Below are 23,091 nucleotides of genomic sequence, written 5' to 3' on the forward strand. Positions count from 1 at the left end.
TTGCAAGCAGTAGGGTTGTGACTCTCGCACAGCCAAACCAGGACTTGTTTTGATTTAGCGGCCCTGGTACAGTTAAAATGTAACAACTTTAGTAGGTGTGTATTTCCTAGAACAACAAATAGTCACTTTAAACCCAAACCGGGTTTCTCCCGGGGGTATGAAGAGGTTGAAGAAATCAGCAAGGTTTGTGAGAGGAGCTTTGGGAATCCATGCAAGTAAGGGGGAATTTTGGCAGGTGGTATTAGAGTTAATCACTTCTGTCTGAGAACATGTGTTTTAAGCAAGATCTGATGGTGAGATCTAGCAGACATGAGGGTGTCATGAAGGTCTGCAGATCATGAGTAAGTTGCCTGTTACTATAAACTGCTTTTAAAACCAATGATCAGCTCTAGAGATGACTTATGATTTATTTTAAAAGCAGAAAACTACAGAAAGCTCTCCAGCAACCCAAACACGATCACAATCCGGTGCCTCCTGTCGATCCGAAGTGTTGATGTCCCAGCGCCGGGGGCGGACCGTGCCCAGAAGCCGCCGGACCGTGAGTGCAGCGGGTGCCGCGGCTCAGGGAGCCCTTCAGCAATGGACACAGAAAGGGACACAGCCTGTTTGCACAGCGAAAATCCCTGCGGCGGCAAAAGCGCCACGTAAGAGCGGGCAGTGACCCGTGGGGAATGAGTGCGAGCCCGGCTGCGAGCGGAGAGGCGGGCGCGCATTCCTCGTGTGCCTGCGGGCGCATCTGCGCTGCTGCTCCCGTGTCCGTGTGTCTGCGCACGCCGTGTGTCTGCCCGTGCCCGGCCGGGCGGCTGCATGTGCATCAGCAGAGGCAGCCTGTCCGTGTCCGTGTGTCCGTGTCCCGTGTCCGTGGGCCCGGCCGTGCCCGCGGGTCCCGCTCCGGACGGGGCTACGCCTCCCTGCGCGGGGCGGGGAGGCGGCAGCGCACCCTCGCCAGCGGGACAGACACGCACAGACAGACCCACGGACAGCCGGACAGCGGCACCGCTCACCGCGCCGCGCCGTGCCGTGCCGTGCCGTGCCGTGCCGTGCCGTCCCGCCGCCCCCGGGCAGCTCCGCGGCGCCGCCCCCGCCTCCTCCTCCCGCCGCCGCCGCCGCGGCCGCACAAAAGGCGGCGGGGAGGGCCCGGCCGGGAAGGGCAGCCCGGCCGCCCCGGCCGCCGCACCATGCCCCGCCGAGGGGGGCTGCCGGCCCCCGCCGCCGCCCGCCGGCCCCCCCCGCTCCTCCTCCTGCGCCTCCTCCTCCTGGCCGCCCCGCTGCAGCCCGGCAGAGGTAAGGGCCGCTCGCTGCCGCCGCCCCGGGCCCCGCCAGCGCCGCTCCGGAAGGCGGCTTGGCCCCCAGACCCGCCTCGGTGCGCTCCGGTACCGTCCGTGCGCTGCGCTCCTCTCGCCCCCTTCCCGCTGCCTCCCCCGCCGTGCGCCCGCAGCCGGCGGGACGCGCTCCCCGCTGTCCCCGCTGTCCCCGCTGTCCCCTGCCCGCGGTGGCACTGCCGGGGCTCTCCGCGCATCCCCCCCGGCCCCGGCCCCGGCCCCGTCCCGCCTGGCTCCGGCAGCGCTGCGGGGCACGGACCGCATCCGCGGGGTGTTCGCCTTAAAAAGCACGGATCTGCTATTTATACCGCTCGCTCTGTGTGTATTCCTAATGGGAGCGGCTGCAGCCACTTCTGTTCAGGGTGAGCACTTCCCGGGGTGTTTGCCTGGTGTGATAATCGATGGGATGAGGAGCTGCAGCAGAAAGCCGCACACGGCTGTGCCCTGCCGGACACCGGGATCCTCGCCCTCACCTTTCATCGTTCCTCCCTTGCACCCAGACAGAGGTCCCTGTCCCTCGTGGGGATGCCCTCGGTTTGCACACGCACACGTGAACTGCAGTGCAGTTTGTAACTCTGCTCCAGCACTACTGGAAATAGGGTTTCCCCCCTCTCTGAGCATTTGGGGAAACTTTTTTATAAGAAGGGACCCCACAGAATGCCTAAGTCCACCATTCCAGTACTTACTCTAAGTGCTTGATATTTTAATGAGTAATGTTAGGAAGAGGCTCATCTTGCCGAGAGCTGTGGCACATAATTGCAAAAGCTCAGGAGAAGTTTTCCTAATTTTATTTTTTTTGTGTGCCTGATCCATGAAAGTGATGGTTCAGTATTGTAGCAGACCATCTCGGGTCTCTTAAAATGCTTATTGCAAGCATTGATAAAATGCTCCTTTTTAATGCTTAGCTGTATAAAGTGCATCACTTTTTTTTTTTTTTAATCTGTCTTCCCTAAGCAAGCCAGTACATTCACCTCTGTTTGAGGAGCTGCCCAAACTAGGATTTCTTGCAGAACAGGTTTAAAATGAGGTCTGATTGCCTGGAGCATCTTTATGAGTAAATTTGATGAGTACCTTTCATCAGAGTTTCCTATCTTGCTCTGCATCTCTAGTTTGATGTATCAAAATCTCTGCTGTCCAGTGGGATACACTGTCATCTTCTACTTTTTTGGGCTCTCCTGCAGCTCAGTCCAAGGCAAGGATGTAATTTGGAGATGTTCTTTGTGCTTGCTGGACACTACTGTGCAAAATAAGTAGGGTGCAGTGCTTAGGACTCAGTGGCATCAGTGTGAAGGACTGTATGTGGGCAGTGCAGGGAGTGGATTATTCACCTCCAGAGTAATCCCAGCTAAACCCTGGATGGAATTTTCCCCATTATGAGAAGTTCAGTTGATTTTTCAGGAGTGGTTTCATTAAATGTGCCACAGTCCAAAGAGCAGACTGAGTTCCTTCCAGTCTCAGTGGGTGACTTGCCCCAGCATCTGCAAGGGTCTGGACTGGCATGAGCATCATCAGGTCCTTCCTCTGCTGGATTTGGGAAAGACTGCACTGGACCAAAGGCTTGCATCTGGAAAACCCTGTGTGTTTCTAACTCCAACTCAAAAAGCTCAGGTTTCAGTCTGAAATTGGAGGGCTTCACAAAGCTCTGTTTTCACAACAATGCTGGAAATGGTTTAGCGTTGCTGCAGAGTGGAAAGAAAAGCATACTTGGAGACTTCAAAAGCTGCCACCGGGAGGAATGTCACCACATGGCTGGCCACAGGAGCGTGGGCTGCTTTGGTCATGGCATGCACTGCAAGGAGGAGACTTGGTTTTCATTCAGCTCTTACTGTGACTAAGTAAACTCTCAAAAACCAGCAGTCAGGAATGGAGGTAAATATTTCCATGCGGATGGGCGAGTGAAGCTGTGGGAGAGCCAGGCCTGGGTAGCCAGGGTAGGAATGCAAGTATTTGCTGTATAAAGCCCATTATTTTAGCCGGGTTACCCTGTGCACAGCTGCCAGAGCAGCAGCAGCTCTCAAGGACAGGCTTTGGGCCATGTTGTAGGGTTTGTAAATGCAAGTGTTAATTGCTGTCTAAATTTTAACTCAGCTGAACAAGTTACATTTTGCTTTATGCTACTTATTTATGTTTTGAGCTCTTGTAGTGTCCAGGAGCTGGAATATCACTTCTGAATGCAAAAAAGGAATGAAATGCCTGGGGGTGTGGTAACAGCCAGAAGGAAAAAAAAAAAGCCCACACTCTTAAGAAGGCTCTTGTTTGGCATGAATGAGCCCAAGGAGCCTGTTTGAATGAGAGCCATAGAGGGAGTGCAGGGCTTGGCTCTCTGGGGTTAGAGCTAACCACCTTGTGGGCAGCAGGGACCCGCCAGTGCAGGGCTCTGGCACGGCCAGCCCTCTGCAGGGACTGACAGGACCTGCTTATCCTCTTTTTGTTTTTAGTCCAGGGCATGCCAGGTTTTCCTCCAGCTGTCCAGCTTGATTCACTGCTTCCTGTGCTCACAGCTCAGCCCCTTATGGAGCGACCCAGGCAGCCACTGCTTTCCATTTCTTGGCACAGTATTCACATGGGATGCAGCAAAAATTCTTCTTCCAAAGCTCTCGGGGCAGAAAGTTCTTGGGTCAGGAGAAAACTTCATGGGACTCTTCAGCAGCTGTTGGCAACTCTGTGGAATCTGCAGATTACACCCAGCAGCAGCGTGGTGCACTAGTTTCTGAAGATGCAACTGGCTGAAAATAGAGGCCTGACAATGCTTTTATTGACATTTGGATTGGAAAAAATAGCAGATTGGGAGTTCAAGCCTGAGGCATTTCATTTGGAGTGTGCAGCCTGTGTGCTGAAACCTCGGCTGAAGATTTCTTTAATCATTTATTGACAGTGGAAGTTAATAGCTGCACCCGGGGGAGCTGGGCCATCAGTGGCGTGGAAGGGCACATTCATAGCCACAGGCAAGCTTGAACAAGCTGCTGCATTCAGAGCCCATACCACTGATGTCTACTTTGGCTTTACTTGTGTGGTTCCACTTCATTTTTAAAGCCCAAAGTGCAAACTGTGGATTTTATAAGTGAAACCTGCTTGGACCCCTTGTGCTGCAGGACAGCAGCAACCCAGGAGCAAAGAGCATCAGCCTGGCTGGTGCTGGGATCGCAGCAGGGAGAGCCCTTGGTGCCCTTCCACCCCTGCTGCCTTGGACATGTCCCAGTGCAAACACACTGCAAGGCTTAACCTGGATATCCTGTGGAAATGTCTCTTGTAGTAAAATAAAAGTAATGTACTGCAACGTGAGTCCACTGTGAGAATCACCTGTGCGGGAAGGGGAGATGAGTATGTTGCAAGAGCGCTTTAATATGAAAATTATGGGGAGAGGTTTCCCCATATATCCAGCTAGAAAAAAAGAGAAGATATGTCTAAAGATGTGTCTTTAAAAGTCAGCATCTTGGGCTTTTGGACAGCCAGCTCCCCATTTCAGAGTGGTCAGACAGTTATTGAGTTCTGCCTACAGCAATGGGAGTGTTTGATTGGGCATATGAGTAGCTGGACTCTTTGATTAACCAGACACCATTGAAATGGAATAAAGAAAAATCACCAGATTCAGTAATTTTTTAGAGGTTCTCAGCACCCCAAAGGAAGTTTCTGTCCTTTTCATTTACCTTAGGGCGGGAAAAGAAAACAACACCTCCTTACAGGTGAAGAGAGATTTACAGCTTCTCCTGCCTTTTAGGCTCCTGGGAGATTATTTGCTCTTGTTTGGATTTACAGTGTGTTTAGCATTAAGAATGTCTCAGAACCCCCCCAAGCCCTGTTTTGAAGTGGAATAACCATTCAGCCCACACTGTTCTCTCTTGCTGCAGGTCTCAATCTGTGCACCAGTGGAAGCGCCACGTCCTGTGAAGAGTGTCTCCTCATCCATCCCAAGTGTGCCTGGTGCTCCAAGGAGGTAGGTGGGCACACCCTGTTTGACTTTCATGGTTTTTGTGGTGCTGGAAGGGAGCTCTTTTCCCACCTTGCCTATTCCTGACTTGCCACAAGGGCTGAGTGAGGGCAGAGGATGCTCCATGCCGAGTGTATTTCGGGTGTGTGGGACTCCTCAGCTCTTTGGCATCATAGGAAATAAGTCTCTGACCCCACTTTGACCCCCACACACCCTCAGAGCAGCACTGTTCCCTCAGTCCTTCTGCCCCTTCAATTACCTTCTTGTTTCCAAGATGCTGGGTCCCTGCATGGGCTCTGTGTTTCAGGGAGCCTTGCTCCAAAGCTCTCTCCCCAAAAAGCCCCAAGCCCCTGGCTGGTGTCCTGCTACGTGTCCCTTGTCGTGTGGCCTGGCGTGGGCTCTTTGTCTGTAACAAAGATAAATTCTCCTTTCTGAATCTATTGTGTCATTTTGGGGGGTGGCCCATGCTTCTGGCATGGTGCCAAGAGTTTCACAGAGTAACTGAGCACTTCAGAGAGAGAAAATACATCCTTGTGCTGGTGCTGAAGCTGCTTATCCATAATTCAGCTGCACCTCCTGGTTTGTGAGCAATTGCAAATTCCTTCCCCTGTTCCCTAGGGGCTGCTCATGAGATTAGGTCTATATATATATAATCCAATATATGTCTTATCAAGCAGACTTACAATTTCTAGAGAAAATGATGTGTGAAAGCCCTAATAATGTCTGATGCATAGAAAGCAATTGTCTGTTTAGTGCCTGTCCTGGGTGTTCAGGAGAGAAGTATCGATGCTTTCAGATGCATGGAAAAATCTGAGAAACAGGCTGGCACAGCTGCTGTGTCAGGAATCAGCTTTGGGATGGGAGAATCCCAAAGAGCAGTAGGTGATCTTGAACCTCTGGATGGGCATGGCCAGTGGTGATGCTGTTCTGTTCCCTGCTGGCCCTTATTCCTCTAGTGTGGCCATCCCTGTCCCCTCCTGGGCCCTCACCTCACCTGGTGCTGCTGAGCTGAGGATGATGATGCTGAGCTCTGTCCCCTCTGCTGTTCCCCTCCCTGCCTGGGGTAAATGCCAGCTCCAGGGCAGAGGATGGGTGGGGATGGAGATGGATGTGGGGTGAAGGTGGCTTCCAGTCCCTGTGGTTTGGGTCCTGGGGGCTGCCCCAGGCACTGTGTGTGTTTCAGTGGATGTTTCAGTGGATGTTTCACTGCCAAGCACAGCTGCAGCTCTGCAGGGAAAACCCTGTAAATGCTGCAAACACCAAACAGTGTCACAGCTTTCCCGGGTTATTTTTTCCAGCCAGGCAATTGGTGTGCAGAAGGGAAAGGGTAAAGCAATAGATCTTGCTTCTGAGACATCTTGTAAACAGCTGTAAGAGCTCCTCTTCCAGCCAGCTAATCTGTGGTGGTGAGACTGGATCCAGGAACGCTGGCTATTAAGCTATGGGTACCCAATGGACTGTGCTTTTTTTGGGTTTTTTTCCTTTACTTGGCATCGAAAGACAACTTTCTGCAGAATGCTGCCGAGTGGAAATGTTTATCTGGTGGTCACTGTGACCACTAATTGTACTAATGGGACTGGCAGCCCGACTCTTATCATGCAAACAGGATAGTTACTGATAAAAAAAGAAAATTCCTGACTGGAATGGAGGGGCCAAGGAGGAAGATGGGTGTTTACAGGGAAGTCCTGTAGTACTTCCTGACCTTTAGCCTGCAGAAGCTATTTAAAAATACACAGTTCAAAGTGTTTTGTGCCAAGAGCTATGTGTTCAAAAGCTGCTGTTCCTATTACATGCTACATGCTAAAACTTAGCAAGTTCTTATCCTAATTCCGTATTTTTTGGTGGTTTTTTTTTTATTTTTTTATTTTTTTTCATGAATGTACTGTTTGAAAATAATTATTTCTCTTTAGCTGAGATCATCAGGTGAGGTAATGGGATTTCCAAGATACCTGGAGTTTTTCAACTTCAGAAAGTTTTAAAGTAATATTATAAACTCTATAATATCCACCTTCGTTTCATAGTCATTTCACCACCTTATTCCCCTTCCCTCTGCTGCAGCCTAGTCAGGTTTATTAAATTTATTAGATAACTCTTAATGTGTTTTCCTTGGCTCTTTCCATTGGCTGCAGTTTGCTGTCTGTGTTTTCTGGATGCATATATGCCAGTCAAATCTTATAGTTCTGCTGCTCTTTAAATATCAGGGGTAAGATATTGGAGTGTGTTCCACAGATTGCAGCTGTGCTGTGGTAGAACCTCAGTCAGCTGATTTGTGTGTATTTTGTGCTCCCTTTGCATTTGCTTTACTGGTTTGTGAGCAAATTGAGCCAGCTTTTATCGACTTTGCAAGCAACAATTAATAATTTTGTCAGGAAATATAGATAGTAGAAGTCAATCAGTACATGTATAATTCTATATATAATGTATACAGTATGTTTAGAGAGGTCTGTAATACAGTTTATAAATATATAAAATTATATATAATATATAAATAATATATATTATATATATAAAAGTATATATAATACACATTGCGTATAATATATTTATTTATATTTATAGCTATATTTATAACTACATTGTATAGTTATATATAAATTGATCTTCATGTATATGTACACCTTCTTGTATTTCCTTTGGGGAAATATTTGGAAAATATCACTTGGTGGTACCATCATACCAGATTCTTTGGGAGCTCTCTCCCAGTAGTTTCCCAGGAGGGATAAGGTTTCCTGAATTTACACTGCCCTGAATTGTGAGGGTAAGGGGATGTGTACAGATAGACCCTGCAGCAGAGCAGGCAAGGTGCTCTCGTTTTATGACTGCCACCTCCTAACCTCTTGGTACAGGGTGCATCTCATCCCCTGCCTTGGTTGGACTTCTTTCCACTCCTGCTTGTGCTCAGCATCCCTGTTCCCATCCAAAGGGATGATGATGGATGAGCTGAGGACAGCAGCTTCTGGTGTGCAGCAGCCCTAGAGCCTCCCGGGGCTGCTGAGCTAACCACAGGTCTCTGGGCTCTTGGAAATTTGGGAGCAGGCATCGATTCTGCCGGCTTGTGGAAGAATACCTTCAAAGGCAGGCCTCAAGGGTGGTGATTTCAGTGGCACTTAGAAGAGGAGGTGTGAATATGTGGCCCTAACCATCACCTGAGCATGCCTTGAAGCAGGGCGCTCTGAGGGAGGATGACTCCTGGTGTGATGGAGGCTGCTGCAGCCTATCCATCCATGCTGGAACTGAGGAATTGCAGGGTCTAGGAGAGGCTGGAAATGATGAGAAATTGCTGGCGTGGTGCTGGTGAAATATTCTGACTGGAAGCTGCACGCTGGCCTGTGGGGTTGCTGTATCTCTGTGGCAGCCTGGTTTCCATGTGTGGGACCAGAGGATGCTTGTGGAATTTTTTGCAGTGGCACCTGGTTCCCCAGGCTGAGCAGGATTTTTTGGGTTTGCTGGGGAGAACAGGGAGCTCAGGAAGTGGCTTCAGTGCTGTCCTCTGAGCTGCCAGGGCAGGTGTGAGAGACAGGTGGGAGTTTTAATTGTGATAAACCTTCCTGGAGTGACTGCAGGGGGTGAAGCTCTTCAAAAGAGCATTTGGGAGTACCAGTATGGGGGGGAAATGTCACCATTACATTTTCTTTTTTGCTGCTTTGGAGAGCAATGTACCAGTGTGCAGAGACTCCTCTTGTTTGTTAGGCAAAGTGGGTGAGCTGTGTTCATCTGTCCATTACCTATGTGGATGCATTTATGTGTGTACCTGGAAACCAGAGATGTACATTAATTAAACTGAAATGTCCTTTTTGAGTAAGTGAATTGAAATTTCCCCAGTGGCACCCTCTGGTGTTTTTACCCCATCGTCTTCCATCTCAGAAATGTATGCCTAGAGAATGGGGAAAGAAAGTTAAGGATGTTCCTAAAGGGAGCATGTCAAGTTTTTGTTTGTTTGTTTGTTTGTTTGTTTGTTTTTTAATGGAGAAAGCAGGCATGTTTCAGATGGAATTAATGCAGAACTGGATTGATTAAAGTGAAAAGTGATTGAGATCTTCATCAAAAAGAACAGGATGGACTGAATGATAGGGACATGTCTAGTCAGGAATTAGGTATTAGATACAGTGAGTGCTATTCTCCATTTTTATAGCATGAACGGAGCAATTTGTCTTCAAACTGTCAAACTGATGAGCATGTAATTGTCCCACTGTTGTCTCCATTCATCCTGTCTGCCTGTGTGCATTCCCCTTTGTGAGCTCCTGAGCACCGACCAGGGGGCTGGAGCAGCCAGAGTGACTGACAGGGGCTGGGGATCCATCTTCCAGAGTGCTTCCAGAGTGGAGCTGGGTACTGGGAGAGCAGGAGAGCATCTCCCCCCCTGCTGCTTGGTGGATAGGCCCAGGGGAGCACCTGGACCCCACCAGGTCCTTGCTGATTCCAGGTAAAACCTGGGAAAAACTCTTCTCCAAGGCTGCCTGAAATGTGCTGCTCTGAAAGGCTGGGCGTTGTTTTCAGCTTCATGAGAGATTCTGATTTTTATTTTGTCATGCTGGAGATGATTTAAATAGTCCCAGTCCTCCTTTTTTGGAAGTTCATCTGTTTACACGGCGCGTTCCAAGAAATTTGTGTTCGCATCCATCTGATGCGCCGTCGTCGGTTTCTTGGCTGGAGCCTGCTGCTGGATGCTGGAATGCAAACCTCTCATTTTTCAAATAGCATTGGGACCTTGCAGTGAGAAAAATGCAGCTGGAAGCCTCTGTCTGTGTCCCAGGGCCCCGTATCCAGGCTTGTCCTTGAGGGACCCCTGGAGATCACCCCATGAGGATCTGTCAGGAGCCTCTCCCTCTTTCATGTCTCTCCTGTCCTCTGCCATGCTGCAGTTTCAGCAATAAGTGAGGTTTATTCAGCCCCACACTGGTTTTGGCTGAGCAGCTGAAGGAGGGGCTGGCATGGCTGCAAGCATCTTCTCTGCATTATTTCATGTCATTTTAGTCCCTCAGCCCTGGAGCTGAAGAGTGTTGTCTCTATTGTTGTAGTGCAGAAGTAAGTAGGAATCGACTGTTGAAAACCCAGTCAATTTTGGGCATGTGACTTGTTCCCTTTGGCACTTTTGGGGGAGAAAAAAAAAAGGCATTCTAACAAACAGGCTCTTGCAAAAGGGTGCATTGTGTTCCCGCTGTTCCTGAGCGCTGCCCTGCACAAGGCTGCTTTGTGCACCACGCACGGGGCTCGCAGCAAGGGCTGCAGCTCTGGGATGGGTGTTGGGAGGCTCCTGCCCATCCTTTGGGAGGGGGCCTCTGCCTGCACCTTGCTGCCTGTGCCTGACTCTCTGTGGTGGGCACAGTCTGCATTTTCACCAGCTCCTGGGAAGTTTCTCCCACCTCCCTTATTCCCCACACAGTGCTTGTGTAGGGAAGAGGGAGCCACCCAGCCTGTCTTCAGCTTCACATCTTTACTTGGCCCTCTCTGGGTTGGTGGCTTGGTCCTGCTTCCCTCAGTGCCACCTCCTTGTTCTTTCTTCTGTCTTTTGCAAAGCTCCTTTGAGACGGTGCATGTGCATAAAACAATAGGGATGGCAATGGGCTGTCCCTGCAGCAAACCAAGTGCTTTGCCTTGCTCTCTTGTGGCCAGGGATGGGAACAGGTGCTGCTGCTGTGGCTGGGCTGAAAACACAGGCTCAGGTTTCTGTTTCAAAGCTCTGTGAGCAAACTCAGTGTTCAAATCCTCACAGAACTTCCTTTTTTGGTTGATCCTTTTGAAAGTCTCAAGGCTCAGTGTGGGCTCCTTCCAAGAACAGTCACCACAAAGGACACCAGCTTCTCCTCGTAATCACCTGGTTGTTAGATACCAGCATGTCAAAACAAAGCCCCTGCTGTGGGATTGATGCATTCCCCTCCAGTTCCTTTTTGTCCCTCTTCTCCCCCCAGGATTTCAGCAGCACGAAGTCCATCACGTCCCGCTGTGACTTCCTGCAGAACCTGCTTGCGAACGGCTGCGCCGGAGCCATCGAGAGCCCCAGCAGCAGCATCAGCGTGCTGAGGAACGTGCCCCTGAGCAGCAAGGGCTCTGGCCAGAGCCACCTGGATGTCACACAGATCACTCCTCAGAAAGTGGCCTTGAGTCTTCGTCCTGGTGAGTCCCCAGCGGCTCCGTGGGGTGTGAGGGGAGGGAGAGAGGGTGTGATGCTGTTCACAGGGGTTTTTGGATGAGGGAAGAGATGAGCATCTGACTCCATGTTTCAGAAGGCTTGATTTATTATTTTATGGTATATATTACATTAAAACTATACTAAAAGAATAGAAGAAAGGATTTCTTCAGAAGGCTGGCTGAGAATAGAATAAGAAGGAATGATAACAAAGGCTTGTGGCTCGGACTCTCTGTCTGAGCCAGCTGACCATGACTGGCCATTAATTAGAAACATCTAACATGGGCCAATCACAGATGCACCTGTTGCATTCCACAGATACCCATTTGTTTACATTTTGTTCCTGAGACCTCTCAGCTTCTCAGGAGGAAAAATCCCAAGGGAAGGATTTTTCATAAAAGATGTCTGCATCAGGAAGGGTGGCCAGGGTTTGCCAAGAGCACTTTGTAGCTTGTGGCCTTGTAGCCCACTAAAGCAGGTGATTGCTGGCCCCTTCCATACCTTTGAACTTTGCTGGTGAGTCACAAACAGGTTTGGGGCTGGGGCACATGTCCTCCATGAGAGGACACTGCTGTTGGGCAAAGTCAGTCAAAGCCCACCCACAACTGCTACCAGAAATGGCTTTAACACCTGCATGTGTTTAGGAGGAACCTGCTCGGCTTCAGAATGGAATCACTGTGTGGAAGGGGTTAAAATAACTTTGGTTCCTTCTGCTAAGCTGACAGGGCATGACTCTAAACTGAGACAGATCCTTCTATAAATTGGAAACAAACCCACATATCTGTTTTCTGTCAGTATGCAAAAGAGCTTTGGGATCAAGGCAGAAGATAGAGATTTGAACTTGTGACTCAGGCCTTGGACTGTAGCCAGATCCCTCTTTCATTCTCCTGAGCCATCACTTTTCTTCAATCTCTTCCTTTTAATTAAAAATTAGAAGGGAACAGATCATCTGAGCTATGCGAGCATGCTTGTTATCAAAAGTTTTTGCATGGTGGGGGGAGGCTTTAATGTGGGTTTAGAATTCTTGAAAAAATTTGGCAGCTGACATTTCTGAAGAGGGAAAAAAGCTCTTTATTGCAAAGATAAGAAGCAAATATAAAAGCTTGATTCATTATAAGCTATTGGTGTGGGTTTCTTAGGCTTACAGTTTTGTGACAGCTCTCATGAGCATACAGAAAAGAGAAATATTGATGTTTTACTAAAGAAAAACAGAGGTTTGAGCTGGTGCTTATGCTATTAGTGCTCTCTCAGAGCCTACCAGCTGCTGCAAGAGTTTTTGTTTCAGCTGTATAAGTTAGAAATTGTCATGTTTTTCAATTAACTTCCTCAGCTGTCATTGTCAGACCCTCAAATCTAAAAAAAAAATGCTTCAAAGCCTTAAAATCAGATACCTGAGAGCAGTCACCACTGTTCATATATCTGAATGCATGGCTTCTGCCACTGAATGTTGTGTTAAAAAAGGGAGCAAAAGGGAGTTGTTGTTACTGCTGTTTCTTGAGGCAATTCCTGACAGAAAGGGCTGGCTCAGCTTCTGCATCTCATCTCCTGTGCATCCTCCACACACAGTGCCCAGTGCTCAGCAAGTTCTGCCTTGCCAGTCCCCAGCAGTTTTGCCCATCCAGTGTCCACTGCTCCAGTCAGTGCCAGGGTGTGGGGATCCATCTCCTGGGGTCTGGCTTTTTGCAGCCTTGGGCTGCACAGGGCTGGTGTGCTGCTTCTGCCCACCCTTGTGGGGACCCCACTCATGGCCATGCTCAGTTCTCTGTGGTGAGAAGCCCTCCAGGTCTGGGCTGAGCTGCAGGAACCACCCTGAGGATCCCCACAGCAGTTCCCACTCTGAGCCAGTGAACTCCTCTCCCTGTGCTGCTCTTGCTGAGCATCACAGTCATTGCAGGAGGAGGGACAAACCTTGATGTTTGTGATAGTATCTCCCATTTTTGTTCTCTTTTTGATGTTGGGCAACACTTCACCTTCAAGCTGATGACTTCCTAAACCCTTGGATTAGCAGGGCCAGTTTAAATTATCCATTAATCCTTGAGTTTGGGAGAACAGGTTTCACCCTGTGAACCCAAGACAAAAAGGAGACAACGTTGATTTAATTTTGGGCATGAGGGGTGTCCTGTTTCAGAGACAAATTCACACGGTGGCAGTCTGTGGCAGTGGTGATCCTTTATTCTTAGACCACTAAGCAGAAGCAGAAGGGAGTGGATTGTCAATTGTTTGCTGTTCCCACCCAGGCAGTTTGATCTCATCATCCTGTGGCAGAAGTCACATCCCCAAATCTGTGTCCTCAGCTAAACTCCAAAGGCCTTAAATTGATGTTCTTACAGAGCAGCTTTTGGATTGAGCATTTAGTTTTTATAATATTGCTTTTTAATCTGGAGCCCAGCTATAAAGCAGCGTGTCCTAGTTAAAAGAAATAGTAATAGTGTAAACAGACTTAAAAATTAATAGATGCAGCTGTGTTGCTCATCAAGCCATAAGCCTCACCAAGCAGGAATAAGCTGGATAAGCATGATTGTTGAGTTTATGTTCTTAAATTGACCAAAATCAATTTTTCCAATTTCTGCACTGCTTCTGCATGATGATATCCAAGAAAAATTTCTGAATTAAGCTCTAAATTTACAACTTTTCAGTAAAAGCCCTAAGGAGAGGATGGTGGCAACAGTATGTGAGGAAGGAGGGGGCTGGATTATCCCTAGAAGTAATACTGTCCATAGAGAATAGTAAATTCTTTTGCACTTACATACATTAGCAATATTTTCTCTGACATAATTGGTTTGTGCAGTTAGGAATGAAAGAAGAACCAGCCACAGGATCCTGTTGGTTTTGGTGCTTCTCAGGGACTAATAAATTCGTAACTATTAAGAGAAGTACGTTTGATCACAGCATCCCAAATACCCTTTCTGGCAGGAAGAGCAGTGTTTTGGAAATGAAAACATTGCAAAATACAGAGGACACATCCTCTTTTTGAGTGGGAAAAATATGTAGGAATTAAAAATATGGGCATGGGAAAGAATTTTCCCAGATTTAAACACATTTTTGCAGCACTGAATTAAAGTCAAGCTTGCAATCACAGTGTTTTACCCTGCAATCAGTGCTAACAGATTTTGTGCTACGTGAATTGTGTTGTTCTTTGTTCCCCCACAAATGCATGCCAGGTATAATGTGAGGCCCACCTGGAGCACCTGCTGCACTCCACATCCCAGCCCTGTGCCCTGTCCTGCTCCTGCTGGACAAGAAAGATGGGGAGAGGAAGGAGGAACATTTAAGGCATGAGCTTCTTGCTTCCTACAGCTGGGCACTATCTACATGTGGTGTTTGCACATGGTGCCTCCTGCAGCCCTGCCTTTCCCAGGTGGGGCTTCAGCAGATTGGAGGGAAATGCTGAAGGAGAAAAGGAGAAGGAGGGTGTTGTTTGAGGAGATTTGGCTTGGTGCAGCCTGACCCCAGAGCCCCTTGTGCTGTGCACTGCCAGCATGGCAGTTTTGGGATGCTGCTGCTGCTGTTGGGCTGGAAGTAAGTGGGAGCAGCTGTGCTGCTGTGCACAGGGAGGAGAACAATAAAGCAGTTAGGGAAATGTTTTCACAATACTAAAAAATGTGAGTTCCATTTCTGGGGTAGAAGAGGGGAAGCCACAAGTGTTTTGCAGAACCTGCCACTGCCCCAAGTTCAGCCTTGCTCTCAAAGGACTGGGAGAGGGCAGAACTGGGAGCTTGGTTTCAAAATGATCCAATTCCCTGGGACTGAGACCCCAGTGAACTGGAAAAGGGGCTAATTTGGAAGCTGAGAGCATGGGATCTCCAAATCCTGGCTTGTGAGGTTGGGGTTTGTGGTTTTATTTAGCCCCCTCCCTCAGCAAAGTGAAAGGCAAGCTTTTGCCACCTGCTGTCTGGCTCCACCAAGGTCCATCTGTGTGAAGCTGAGTTCACTTTGGAGCCACCTCAGCCTTTCTGAGGAGTAGGTGTTGCCTGTGGTGGCCTTCCCTGGCACCTCTTCCAGAGGGTATCTCTGAAAACCAGTGTGGCAAAGGAGAAGGTCAGGGGCAGGCTTTCCTCTGCTTCTCTTCACATCTGCACACCCTGTGACTCAGCCCTGCCAGCTCCTTCCCTTGTGCTCATCACTTCAGGAGGTTTCACCTCTGCCTCAGTGCTTCCCTGGGTGACCCTAACAACTTTCTTTTCCACTTCCCTTTTGCTCTGGTTTCTCCAGCTCCATTTCTGGGGGCAGCTCCTTTTCAAAGGTGTTTCTTCTGTTTCTGCTTCACCTTGACTTCCCTGCACAGCTCAGAGTACATCTTGCATTCACTTCATGCTGGTTTTTTTTTTTCTGATCCTCTTCCTTCTCCTGCTCTGCCTCCTACTCTCTTTTGTGCAGAACTTCTTGGACCGCTCCTGGTTTTCTTTGAGAATGTACTCAAGTGTGGGCAGGGTCCCTGTTGCAGTAGTCCATGAAACATCCATTTAAGGTTCACTCTGCTTTTCTTTCCTGTTTTCTAAGGAAACATCCCTGGACTGCACACAGGGCAAAAGTGTTTTTCATGTGTCCCTCCCTTAGATGTTCTCTCAGATGAGATGGAAGGACCCTCTCTGATACCTCCAAAGAGCTAAAATAGAGACAAGCATTCCATGTCTTTTTCTTGCCAGCCAATATCCTACATAGTGGGACCCAAAGTCAATACCTGTTTTCCTGTTAGTCTCCTGAGGGATGTATTTGGAAAAGCTTATTGCCTTCACCCTCTTCTTTTGAAAAGTGATCTCTCTGCTCTGCAGGGGGAGAAATAAAAGTGTTGATCTGGATTTTTATGTGTGCTGGGAGTTTGCTGCTCACCGTGCCCGCCGTTTGTGTGCGTGCAGGTGACCGGACCTCGTTCCGAGTGCAGGTGAGGCAGGTGGAGGATTACCCCGTGGACCTCTACTACCTGATGGACCTGTCCCTGTCCATGAACGACGACCTGGACAACATCCGCAACCTGGGCACCAAGCTGGCTGAGGAGATGAGGAAGCTCACCAGCAACTTCCGTCTGGGCTTTGGCTCCTTCGTGGACAAAAACATCTCTCCTTTCTCCTACACGGCGCCAAGATACCAAAACAATCCCTGCATTGGGTGAGTGCTGGCTGCACCTGGAGGGGCAAGGTCTGTGTTTGCACTCTTCATGTGCCTTTTTGCTGTAAATAATGAACCACTCTTCAGCCCTGGCTTTTGGGGATGATGATGATGATGAGCCTGGCTGTCACTGTGATGCTTGAGCAATTCAAGATAGGACAGATTCTCATTTTGCTGTGGGGAGATCTCTGCATCTTGACATGTGAAACTGTTGTACCAGGGAGCCTGAAGCTATTTTTAAGTACCTGAAAAGGATGCAGACATAGCAGGCTTTTTTACAGCCTTTAAGGAAAAGGAGCCAAAGCCAGAAATTCCTGATTTCTGATCCTAGCTCTGAGTCATAGTTTGGCGTTGAGTAAATCAATTAAGCTTTTTGTCTGCATTTTACAGATAAGGAGACCAAGGCAATGTAACTTCTTCTCAACAAAAGTGTTTGGAGGAACTGAGATTTGCTATGGCCTATAGTGCTGATTAATGAGTTTTTGTAGAGTGTTTTTATGGCTGCAGGAGGGTTTTTCATCTTTATTGCTGTGGAAGGAAAGCAAACTGGTAGTTACAAAAGACACAAATGATGTGGTTTACTTTGTGGTAATATCAGAGCCTTCATCCCTTTATTTCCTTTTTTCTTTTTGCTTGTGTCTTTGCAAGTGTCTTTTTGTTTGCCTTTTAACCACCACAGCTGGGATCAAGTCCATTGAATTGAGGATTATGCCAGAGTGAAATTGGGAGTGGGGAAGGGTGTCCAGGCTCAGATGGGTTTGGGTGTTGGCACTGAAGGATGGATACAGCAGCAAGTGCCCTCCTGGGAGAGTGTCACAACTGACACCTTTGTATTCCCCATCTTCACCTCATCCATCAGTGAGTGCTTCTCAGTCATGTAAGGGCAGCAGGAGATCCCTTTCATTTGAGCCATTTGTGGTTACTTACATTGTAAGATCACCTCATGCATGGATGCCAAGCTCTGTGCATGCTCTGAGAGGCAGATAAAGACAGCTTGCATCAGCTGTGAGTTTCTAGGCCAGCTTTTGGCTCTGACTAAGCATTGGCAGCTCACTGCACATTGCTTGTTGACCAGACAAAAATTGTCTGTTTTTGCTTTTCACCAGTTCTGTCCAAATTGGAAATTCAAATGGATTTTAACACTGAAAACTCCTGCTTTAATCCTGAGGCAAAAGTGACCACACTGAGCCAGGAGGGTGTCTCTGCCATCATGGCATTGCACACCACACTCTTCATACAAACCATGCTCTTCATAATGCTTCTCCCAGAGATTTGGCATAGCCTCTGAGGGATCCTCTGTCATCTCTGTCCTCTCAGTCTCCAGCTGGAGAAATCTTGGAAACTTTGTTTGGCTGGTGTGTGATTTAATTGGTGTGACATGGCTTTTGCCAAGTGAAACAGAGTGAAACATGCAGGAGGAGATGGGTGCAGAAGGAGAGGATGGAACTGGACAACTCAGCAACAAAGGTGTACCTGCAACTTCCAATGACCTTTTATCAAGAACATCCAGAGCTGTCACCTCAGCTTTTCCCACCATGATCAGGCTATCTGTGTGTTCCTTTGGCTTTACTAAGGTGGTTGCTTTTCTTTCTGTGGGTTACTTTAAGCCAGCCTGGTCTTGGGAAAACATTTAGGAAGGATTGCCCACGGCAGCTCATCTGGTAGGTGCTCCCTTCCAGTTTCCATGTGTCTCCTCTTCATACAAACCAGGGGTGCTGGCTCCTTGCTCTCTGATGGAATCTCCTTCCCCAGCCTGCTCTGTGTGGGGGCTCTGGCTGCTGCCATGTGTCCCTGGGGCAGCAGGGTGGGTTGTCAGGAGTGGTTTTGTTTGCAGCTATTCCTGGTGTCAAAACAAACCCTTCAGCATCTAAGAAAAGCTGCAAGTAAGCTCGAGCTGCAGTGGGTGTTTTTTGCCCCTGATCCAGGCTCTCCCCACCTCTGCCTTGTGGTGGTGACTGACTTGCAGGTCTGGGTGGGGTGCAGCCCTGTTTCTCTTGTCTCCATCACCCCTGCTCCTGACTCAGCATCCTGGTGGGCTAAGGGCAGCTTGCTGAGACCCTGCAGTGAGGGGTTTCAGGCATGGCAGACTCCTTGCTTTGCCCTGGGTGCGAGCATGATGCAAGTCTGGATGTGGATCATGGATCAAAAGGGATGGCTGTAATTGCCAGCCAAGCCCAGGGCAATGAGACCTGCCCCACAGTTAGGGGTATGTGTGTGTATGTGCGTATGGAAATCCCTGCTTTGAGGTCCCTTGTGAGGAATTTGAGTTCTCAGTGATGGTAAATTTTAAATACTCCTTTGTGTAAAAAGCCTCTTGCAACTTACCCGTAGTGGGTCATGTGTCAGCAGAAGCTTTTAATTGTACTCTGGGTTATATGTTTAAAGATAAGAGTGAATTAGTGCCACGCCAACTCCTTTTTAAACACATTTCTTCTTAACCCTTCCTGTCCCTCTCTCCTGCACACACTCACTGATTTCCCATGCCACAGGAGCTGCTCTGCTGAGCTCTCCAGGTGAGCACCAAAACTGCCTTCTCATGGTTTTGTATGGGAAAAAAGGTTTCCTGGTGGCCTGCCAAGACATTTCTCTGCCTTAGGGTGCCCCTCCCACCCTTCTGCTCTGGTGGGAAGCAGAGATTGTGTTTGCTCACCAGCTTGCAGGGAGAGTGGGAGGAATCTTGAGCTGGTGTTGGTTATTACTCCATCTCATACTGGGCAATTGCCAGGTGCCCGGTGATGTGCAGTAGGTGTAGGGTGGTTCATACTGGCAAGAAAACTGGATGACACAGTGAAAATCTGTACTGCAGAAGAGGGGAGAGCTAGTTCTTGGCAGTGATGCTCCTGCCCTTTGACACAGCCCAGAGGCTCTGCAGGTGTGGGACATGGCTCCCATGGCCCTCCTGGGCTGCTGGGGAGCGTGGATCTGCCAAAATGCAGCCTCCCTACCACTGGGTCGCATCCTTGGCTGCAGGTTCCCAGTGAAAACCACTTTGAGTGCGGAAAGTGCAGAGCTGCATGGCCAGGGTGGGCTGGTGCTCAGTGTCTCCATTCATATGGTATGTGGAGAGAGATGTTCAGTCCTGGTGGGATCTCTGGAAACTTCAGCTTCTGAAAGCCCTTGAGAGGAAAAAAAAATACGGGCTCTACTGCAGGGTTTTGTAGGGAAATAGCCAGAAGATGAAGTGCCCAAAATACAAAGCACTGTGAAAGTATTCCAGCCCTCTGAACAAAACCTGGTAGAGCCGGGAGCTTCTGCAGTCCTTGGCTGCGGGTGTGGTTCCTCCCAGCTGACCACTCCTCTGTTCTTCCCGCAGTTACAAGCTGTTCCCCAGCTGTGTCCCGTCCTTTGGCTTCCGCCACCTGCTGTCCCTGACGGACAAAGTGGACCGTTTCAACGAGGAGGTGCGCAAACAGAAAGTGTCCCGCAACCGAGACGCTCCCGAGGGCGGCTTCGATGCCATTCTGCAGGCTGCTGTGTGCAAGGTGAGCTGCTCTCCTTTCTGGGGATTCTTCTGCTCTGTTATTGAACCAATGGCAAAGTCAATGGCCATTTCATGGAAGGAACTACTAAATTTTTCTTGGAGAAACTGAAAATTGCTTTTAAAAGTAGAGGCTTTTGTTTTTATGTGCTTCCGTAGATAAACAGGCATGGGAAAAAAGGTTAATTCTTTTTCTAGTTTAAGGGGATAAAAGTAGAGATTTTGGAAGCACAAATTTAGGGCTGAGATTTCATTACACACTTAGACCTTTGGTGCAGAGCACCTGGGGCAGAATCCTTCCAGAGTCACATACACTTGTGTGCAGCAGTACTGCACATCAGCTCAGTGTGTTTAAAAAGGGTGCATCAAACACATCTTGCAGCAGTAGACCCATGTTGAGGGTTGGAGCTGGTTCCTACTGCTCATATCTTCCCTCTTTGTGTGTGGGGGGATGATCTCACCTCTGGGTGCTGAGAGCCTTCTCTCCCTCTTTGTCAGCAGAACTGGAGCAGAGTTCATTAGCTTGGTGCCACGTTAGCCATGTCCTTAGGGTTTTTGGAGATGCTTGCTTGGAGATCTTTCTGGAACAAGTAGTTGTGTTGCTCCATATCCCTTTGTCATGAATGAAAGTGTTTGCTTCACTCTGACATGAGCCTGAGCTTCCCTGCTCATCAGGACTGGTTCTATTTGCCTTTTCCCCTATTGCTGCAATTTGCTTTGTGTTTGCTTCAGCCTTGCTTAGTCCTTTTGGTAGGGCATATTTTCTGGGTCTGAATTATGGGAGCTGGGAGATAGGAAAAGATAGAAATGGTCTGTGGGAGTGATGGATTGCAGGCATGTGGGAAGCCAGATCTCTCCTTGCCTGGGTTGGCTTTGCTGTGCTTCATGGTCTTGGCAGGACTGAACCTGCCCCACTGGGGCATCTTCCCACAGATATTGTTGTTGGCACAGCTACAGTGCTGCTCCCAATAACTGTCTGGATATAAAGTGCTTCTCAGTTTTGGAGAGGTGGCTCCCATGGTTAGAGCAGGGATGGCTCAGGATGGTGACTCAGTTGTGCCATTCACCATGTGGGTTTTTGCACTCCCTTCCATGAAATTACTGCAAAAACAGGCAAATATTTCCCTGTGGTGCAGCAATACTTCAGTGTGCATCACAAGGGCTCATTTCTGCAGTGCTGGTGGAAGGCAGGAGACCTGAAATATATTTCCTCTGAATTTGTGGCAGTCTCAGATTGTTGTTAAGGGCCAAAATCTTTAACTGTCCTTGTTGAATGCACAGCCTGGTCCCTTCTAAATTTAGAAGATGAATTTAGATGCTGGTACCATCTAAGTTCAGGAATGAGCGCCCTCAAGGAAGGGTGAGCAAAGGTGAGCATGTGTGCATGCGTGACTGTTGACATGATGTGGCAGGTCATGACAGCAAATTTCTGCAGCCACAGCAGTTAATTAATTACTGGAGCTTGGGTGTGGGAAAGGAAGTCCATGGGCCTGTGTGCAAGGCAGGAGAACTGGCTGTGCCATGACTCATGCTGCATTGGCAGTGCCTTGCTCTGGACAGAGCAGCTGCCTCTCATCACAGCCATGAGCAGCAAAGATTCTGTCTGACCAGAGTTAAAAAAGGCAAAATTTCAAGGCAGCTGATTGACATTAGGATGTTTGGTGCCATAGTCAAAATGGGAACTTATTGCTTAATTTCTCTTGTGGTCCCCAAGCAAAGGCCCAGACTGGTCAGTGGCTGTGGGCTGTGGTGAGACTCAACACCACTGACATGGGCGAGGGTTGCAGACATTTGGGGTGGCAGAGAAGTGCAGCTTGCTGACAGGGATGTTCTTGGCATGGAGTCTGTCATCCTGCAGTGACTAATGGAGTATCATGGGGATGAAAACCCCAGAAGGAGACAGTAATTTCTGTTAACTCAGGACCTATTCTCCCTCCCATGCAAGGAGAGCAGCAGACAAGTACCTTGGTGACTTCTGAGGTGGGTTTCCTCATCACTGCTGTGCACCCCATTGCATCTCACTGGCATGCTCCAGCTTTTTCCAGGGTGGTTATCCCCTTAGAAAGTCCCCTGCCTTGGGGACAGGCAGTGTGTTGCCCATGAAGCACTTTGTGCTCAGCATCAAGGGGAGAGGGAGTCACAGCACAGCGGAGCCTCGTGGTCTCCAAGCCATGGTGTCTAAGCAAGGCCTTCTCCTGCCCTTCTGAGGTGTCAGAAACAATACCTCCTGTGTTGACTAGATGTTTTTACACTGGAATGCATAGCAGGCATTTCTTCTGCATGAGCTGCCTAAGGGCTCTGTAGCACTCAAGTAATGTTTTGGCCTGGTCTTCAACCCAAGTAATGGAGAAAGTTTGTACAGCTAACAGAGACTTAGGAGCAGGCCCAGGGTTTGGCTCCTTTCTGAAAGATGAAGATATGGTAAATGTTATTCTCAAGGCAATGAAAGAGCCAGAGACAATAAGCCTTTATTCTGATACTAAAATAGTGTGCCAGGAATATTAATCAGCCTTCCATAATTACATTTTCCATTTGCAGTATTTTGGTTTTTTGCCATTCTCTAAGTGCAAGCCTCATATAGCTTGGTGGTATGGGTAAGTTTCAGATCTTATATGCTGAGATGAAGTGAGGAGATAATGCTAGATTGGAAAATAAAGCATCTTTTGGAATGGTTTTGCTTGGTGCTTGCTAGACACTGGTAGGTGGAGGTAGCCAAGGCATCTGGGAGACACTGGGGTGCCTTTCAGAGCAATACCAAGTGAAGGAGGTTTTGGCTTTTGATCCCTAAGGCATACTTGCCTTGCACCTGTATCTGTTTCTTGCTTCCAAGAGGGTCTGCGCCTGAAAAACTGGTGAGGTTTTAGACAAATTGATGAATCCAGGGGGTTCTCCTGGCAACTGCATCTTGACAATTGAAGGGCTTTTATTCAGTGCCCAAAGTATAAATGTAGGTATTTTTTAAGGCATGGAAATACAGGCTTTGCTGCTTTTCCAATAGTATTTGGAGAGCTGTGCTGAGGCAGCTGTGGCAGTTTTGCCAGTCACTATTGGCTGTATGGAGTGAGAAGTTGTTTTTTGGGGTACAGAAGTCACTGCAGCTGGTTGTAGCAGTAGGGGCAGGATCCATAGC

The 23,091-nt window shown here is 48.6% G+C and overlaps 1 protein-coding gene across 1 annotated transcript in view; it reads left to right on the forward strand.

Annotated features, from left to right (window-relative positions):
- Positions 1 to 1,178: 1,178 nt before the first annotated feature.
- Positions 1,179 to 23,091, forward strand: part of ITGB5 (integrin subunit beta 5) — a 57,914-nt gene continuing 36,001 nt past the window's right edge. Inside the window, exons 1-5 of the mRNA XM_063161740.1 lie at positions 1,179 to 1,284; positions 5,171 to 5,256; positions 11,160 to 11,364; positions 16,234 to 16,483; positions 19,797 to 19,965. Coding sequence (XP_063017810.1) covers positions 1,179 to 1,284; positions 5,171 to 5,256; positions 11,160 to 11,364; positions 16,234 to 16,483; positions 19,797 to 19,965 — 816 coding nt within the window. The remainder of the gene's footprint in view (positions 1,285 to 5,170; positions 5,257 to 11,159; positions 11,365 to 16,233; positions 16,484 to 19,796; positions 19,966 to 23,091) is intronic.

Source organism: Melospiza melodia, chromosome 8 (genome assembly GCF_035770615.1).
Source record: "Melospiza melodia melodia isolate bMelMel2 chromosome 8, bMelMel2.pri, whole genome shotgun sequence".
In the NCBI taxonomy this organism is placed as follows: Eukaryota; Metazoa; Chordata; class Aves; order Passeriformes; family Passerellidae; genus Melospiza; species Melospiza melodia.